The following is a 5,559-nucleotide window of genomic DNA, read 5'->3' as shown; positions in this document are numbered from 1 at the left end:
GCTCATTTCTGGCGAATTACAGCCAACGTTTTCCCCCGGCGAGGAGTCATTTTCCGGTATATTATTGTTCGTAGGTTTGCCTTGATTAGGATCACTCTTTTCAGCCATAGATAGATAATACTTGAGAACAACGAAGCTAAGACTACCAGAATTGTTGTTCTAAGTAGCGCTAACCCTATGGTGGGTGACACTTGTTGCTACAACGAATATAGCACACAAAGAGAGTATGGCGGTTCAAGAGCATAATCCTATCGAAGCTCCTAACCTGCTAAGAATCAAAGAAAACACGACTGGTTAGTCTCACCGTAGGAGGTGGCCTCCTATGATCAACCTCCGGTGTGAGAATCGGTGATATAATATTAAGAGATTGTAGGAGTATGAAGAGAGAGTTTTAGAGAGAATAGAGTGAGTTAGAATGAATAATATCTTTAGTGAAGTGTTCTATTTATAGGCAGTTTAGAAGTTTTTTCGGGGAAGCTGAAGCTTCTTAAGTAGAAAAAATTAGCTCTCTTTGCGCTCAGCTTTTGTTTTGTCTTGTAGTTGTTTTTGCTTTATGGCAAGTGTCAGCTTTTGAACAGATATGAATTTTTCTAAATTTATTGTAGCATGAGCTTCCTAGTCAACTTAGGAAACTTGCTGGGCAATTGTAAAGCTTTCTCATCTGACAGCTTATGATTGCTGCTCTTTTATTCCTAAGCTTCACTGTTGGTAAGCTGTTTCTCTACTATTAAGCTTGTAGGTGGGTAAGGATGCCCACGTCATCATGCCTTAAAGAGCTTCAGTGACCTCTCTCAAATGTAAATGTGTATTTAAAATCTATCTACTTTGATTCTCCTTTTGAAACATAAAATACATAGTATCAATATATTCTTGAGTGATTATACACAATCAAATTCGTATTTCAGGATCACTGGCAACAAAATATGAAAAGCATGAAAGAAACAGCTCAAACATTCATTCACTTTGTAGCGGTTGTACAAAGATGAAGACTACCTTAAATAGTGTGAAAACTTTGGCACCCGTTTCATATTATTATGACACGAGAAGATTCATTAACATGCATCATTGTGTTTATATCGTGATGCATTTCTATCTCTTTCTTCTTTTACTTATATATCACAACCTAGGTTATAAATTTCAGTAAGGTTTTACAAGATATAAAAAGTACTCATTAACCATGACAATTATTCATCGCATGGTTAATTGCTTCCGATGCAACATCTTATGCAAATTTATGTAAATCATGAAATATTTAAAATTGTGACATATGATGTGATTCGAATGACCATTTTGTTATATATTTTTGACGTCATGCATACCATCTCGAAGAAAGTATGATCTCGATATACTTTTCACGATATATGTGGTGAAATGATATAGATCAAAAAACGTGGTCCCGATGATATAAACAATGGCACTAAGCAGTTATTTTTAATGATTTTCCTTACTTAAAATAAGAGAGACACAATGTAAGAATGTTCAACAAGCAAGGTCTAACCAAACTAAAATTAATTTGGACTCGAGTCAACAACAATACGAGTTTAACTTTTAAACATGCCTCGTAAGACTTGGAAGCTCAAATTATATCCCACTTTAATTGAGACTTGTGCAAATAAAACTTACGTCCCAATTAACCCGTGGGCACGAAAGTTGACTCATTCGTAAGTTTTATCCGCACAAGTCTCAATTAACATCTTGACAAACATCCCGAATGATACGATTTCAAGATAACAATCTACAAGATAACATATATAAAAAAAATAAAAATTGAATTTGAAAGTGAGAAGTAAAAAGTAAAAAGGCTATGGTATGGTAGGAAGGTTGTTTTGATTGTCCCCAATTAATCAAAAACTGAAGAAGACAGAAAAGTAATGAAAGAGAGAGAAACAAACAATAACAACTAACAATGGAGGGTAGTAACAATAACATTTATTTTACACTTGTCGTTTCTAGCTCCATCTATAATCTATTCATTCCTTCATCTTCTCCAATTCCAAATTTAACCTCCTCCTCCTCAAAGGTAACAATAATAACGTTTTCAATTTCAACCCATCAAATCTTTCTTGATTCCAACGTTTGTTTGCACACGGTTTCTTCCTTCATTTGCTTCAATGGTAATTCTTGTTTTAATATTATTATTATTATTATGTAATCACTGTCGTCATCTATCCAATCGTCGACCAGGTTCCGTTTATCAATGCATTCACGGGGCATTGGATCTGGTGGATCCACGACATCCATTTACATTATTATTTTATTCATAACTCTTTCAATTAGCTGTTGGAGAATATATATTATTGCCTTTACTGATCTGGGTTGCTGTGATATCTAATAAACTTTCCACCTTTTTTAAATTATTTGGTAGGTATCTTCATTGCACAAGGAATATTAATGAAAATCATTATTTAATAATCCACGTTGTCTGGGGGCTTAAAAGGCTTCATTTTTTTCTTTTTCATGGGTTAAGCTTTTAAGTTTAAAGAGTTATGGGGAGTTTGTGTGAGGAGGATGAGTATCGCTTTTTCGATGCAAGAGATAGTATCGGGTCGGATGATGATGATGTGGTCCCGAATGGTTTTCAGTATGATGTTTGGGCTATGGCTCCTGAAAGTGTTCATCACAGGAAGAACACTTTTCTTAAGTTTATGGGATTGAGCTCTGAAGATAATCAAGATGTTGAAGAATTTGATAGCAGGGTTGAGCAGACAAGTGGAGCTGTGTTGAGAACTGCTGACAAAGAAGAACAAGAAGAAGATTCTTCTTCTTCTTGTTCGTGTTCGGGTTCGGGTTCGGGTTCTTTAAGAATTCAGGATTCTAATGGTGAAGAAGAAGATGAAGGAAAGTCAGCAGAGGTCAAACCAGCTCCAATGGTTCAGAAAGTTGTAGATAGAAACATTAAGGTTGGTAACCCCATGTCAAGAACAATGAGCAGAGTGAAAAGTCAACTGCTGTGTAGTTTACGGTCAATGGCGAGTAAGCCTGTTCAAAAACGGGTTAAATCACGTGTTGTTGAAAAGGTTCAAAGAGTTAAAGTTCATCAAAGTAACAAGAAATTGAAAGAATTATCGGCTATGTTTGTCGGCCAAGATATCCAAGCTCACAAAGGTTCGATTTTGACCATGAAATTTAGTCTTGACGGGCGGTATTTGGCAAGTGCGGGTGAAGATGCGGTTGTTCGGGTTTGGCAAGTAGTTGAAGATGAGAGATTGGATGAAAAAGACGTCCCAGATGTCGACCCGTCTTGTTTATACTTCACTGTGAATAATCTTTCAGAATTAGCACCATTAGCTGCTAATAAACAAAAGATTAGCATGGTAAAAACCTTAAAAAAGACCAAAAATTCAGCTTGTGTTATCTTCCCTCCTAAAGTGTTTAGAATACTTGAAAAACCCGTTCACGAGTTCTACGGGCACAAAGGAGATGTTCTTTATCTCTCATGGTCAAAAGATAATGTAAGTAAATTATATACTTATTGTGATACCATAATTCTTGACGCATGTGACTGAAATTGATCATGGGATATTGTTTCTGTTGGTGCAGTTTCTTTTGTCATCATCGGTTGATGAAACCGTTCGGCTATGGAAAGTTGGAAATGACGCTTGTATTAAAACTTTCCCACATAGCAATTATGTGACGTGTGTTCAGTTCCACCCGGCGAATGAAAATTATTTCATAAGTGGCTCGATTGATGGAAAAGTTAGAATCTGGTCGGTTTCGCGTTCTCAAGTTGTTGACTGGATGGACATAAGAGAAATAGTCACTGCTGTGGCTTACAGTCCAGATGGAAAGGTTTGACTTTTGTTCATGATGTTCATTCATTTTAAACACCATTTTTAAACACGCGCGGGTTATTGAAAAACCTACGATTTCTTATTTCAGGGTGGCGTTATCGGGTCCATGACGGGCTGTTGCAGTTTCTTTAGTGTCTCAGGAAACCGGTTCCAACTAGAAGCTTCGGTTTCGTTAAATAGTAATAAGAAGACGCTTTGCAAGAGGATAATCGGATTTCAGGTATGTTCATTGTTTCAAAGTTATAAACATTTACTTGTTTAGAAATCTTTATCTGATTTCGGGTCTGTAATCTATAGTTTTGTCCTCAAGATTCAAGCAAAGTTATGGTCACTTGTGCTGATTCACATGTCAGAATCCTCCATGGCCCCAATGTGATTGGAAAATTTAGAGGTATGGTCTTAAGTCTTAACAGCCATTTGGTATATAAAATCATAACCGTTTTCAACCGAAATCGTTCTAAATTCTTAAATTTTCTAAACTCCAGGGCAAAGAAACGCTGGAAATCCCTTTTGTGCATCGTTTACATCAAACGGGAGGCATATAATATCAGCAAGTGAGGATTCTAATGTATATGTATGGGACTGCGATAATAAGAATAATAATCAAAACAAGACTTCATTTTTCAAACACAAGACGGTAAGATCTTGTGAGTGGTTCTATGCTGGAGCATCAGTAGCATTACCATGGTCGGGCCGAACAAGCCCGTTACCACCTAGTTACTTCTCTCTGGGTCAAGAATTTTTCCTAGAATCGGCCGCAAAAGCTTCTGCAACTTGGCCTGAAGAAAAGCTTCCATCTTCTTCCAGCCCGTTAAGCAAATCTAAATACAAGTTTTTTAGATCTTCTAGCGAGAACTCGGATAACTGTCACACATGGGGAATGGTGATTGTTACAGCTGGATGGGACGGACGGATCAGATCGTTTCTAAACTATGGGCTACCGGCAACCGTCTGAATCAATCAAGAAAGTGGTTATTATGGAATGAAAAGATAACCAGACAGGACCATCAGTCTAATCATGTGGTACAGACAAAGCTGCCATATTTGATTGGGGATCCTATGAATTACTTATTCAAGGAAATTATGTGTTCGGCCCCGGGTGGAAATGGAGTTCTCTCTGCCAATGGGCCTGTTATGTCTTAAAACAGTGCGCCCGGTGGGACCGGCTCGTTAAAATGGGAAGCTGGTGGTTGTGAGTGACTTTTTAAAGGTGGCAGTAATGAATGATTGAGCTGCAGGTGGGGCACAAGGTAAATGGGGGGCAAATGTGTTTTATGTGGCTTTTGGTCCTGATGAGTAAAAGATCTTGAAGGGTAGTATTGTCTTTTACTTTGGTAACAAAGCTGCAATAAAAGATGATTGGCATTCTGTATTTTGATGCCTTATCTTGCAGCAGCTGTGAGTAAGATAATGCAGTGTAGGTCCAATGTACATAACTAGTATATATTTTTCTTTTCTTTTCGTTCAACTGTATTTTATAATTTTGGCTAAATATCAGCACTCTCAAAAACCCTAGATTCAAACAATTACTTCCTTCGGGTTATCATATCAGGTGAACCCGAACCCAAGGTTGCTCCATTAATGGGGTTTCTAAAATCTGAATCAGATTTGCATGAATTACAGCATTGGTTCATGGGCCGATAAATATCTACCTTTTAGCAAATGTGTTGGCCTAGGCACTTACGTGGTGTCAGTTTCACCCGACACTATTGTTTTGCGTGTTTTATATAAAACGCACAACGAGACTTTCAAACGAACCCATTATTTT

The 5,559-nt window shown here is 37.3% G+C and overlaps 1 protein-coding gene across 1 annotated transcript; it reads left to right on the top strand.

The window, feature by feature from the left end:
* Positions 1-2,486: 2,486 nt before the first annotated feature.
* On the top strand, positions 2,487-5,326 carry LOC143605194 (uncharacterized). The gene is made up of 5 exons (XM_077081404.1): positions 2,487-3,452; positions 3,541-3,789; positions 3,880-4,011; positions 4,089-4,182; positions 4,277-5,326. The coding sequence occupies exons 1-5, from the start codon at positions 2,487-2,489 to the stop codon at positions 4,744-4,746; spliced, it is 1,911 nt and encodes a 636-aa protein (XP_076937519.1). The 3' UTR covers positions 4,747-5,326.
* Positions 5,327-5,559: the final 233 nt, after the last annotated feature.

The sequence above is a fragment of the Bidens hawaiensis genome, unplaced genomic scaffold (assembly GCF_021521415.1).
Source record: "Bidens hawaiensis isolate Kalapana, Puna unplaced genomic scaffold, B.hawaiensis_p1.1 tig00068585_1, whole genome shotgun sequence".
NCBI lineage: Eukaryota > Viridiplantae > Streptophyta > Magnoliopsida > Asterales > Asteraceae > Bidens > Bidens hawaiensis.
The sequence above is the reverse complement of the archived record's forward strand: the minus strand, read 5'-3'. Positions and strand labels throughout refer to the sequence as shown.

Coding starts and splice junctions, on each gene's coding strand:
- LOC143605194 (XM_077081404.1), top strand. CDS start 2,487: ATGGGGAGTTTGTGTGAGGAGGATGAGTATCGCTTTTTCGATGCAAGA. Junction 3,453..3,540: donor TCTCATGGTCAAAAGATAAT/GTAAGTAAATTA, acceptor CTGTTGGTGCAG/TTTCTTTTGTCATCATCGGT. Junction 4,183..4,276: donor TGTGATTGGAAAATTTAGAG/GTATGGTCTTAA, acceptor TCTAAACTCCAG/GGCAAAGAAACGCTGGAAAT.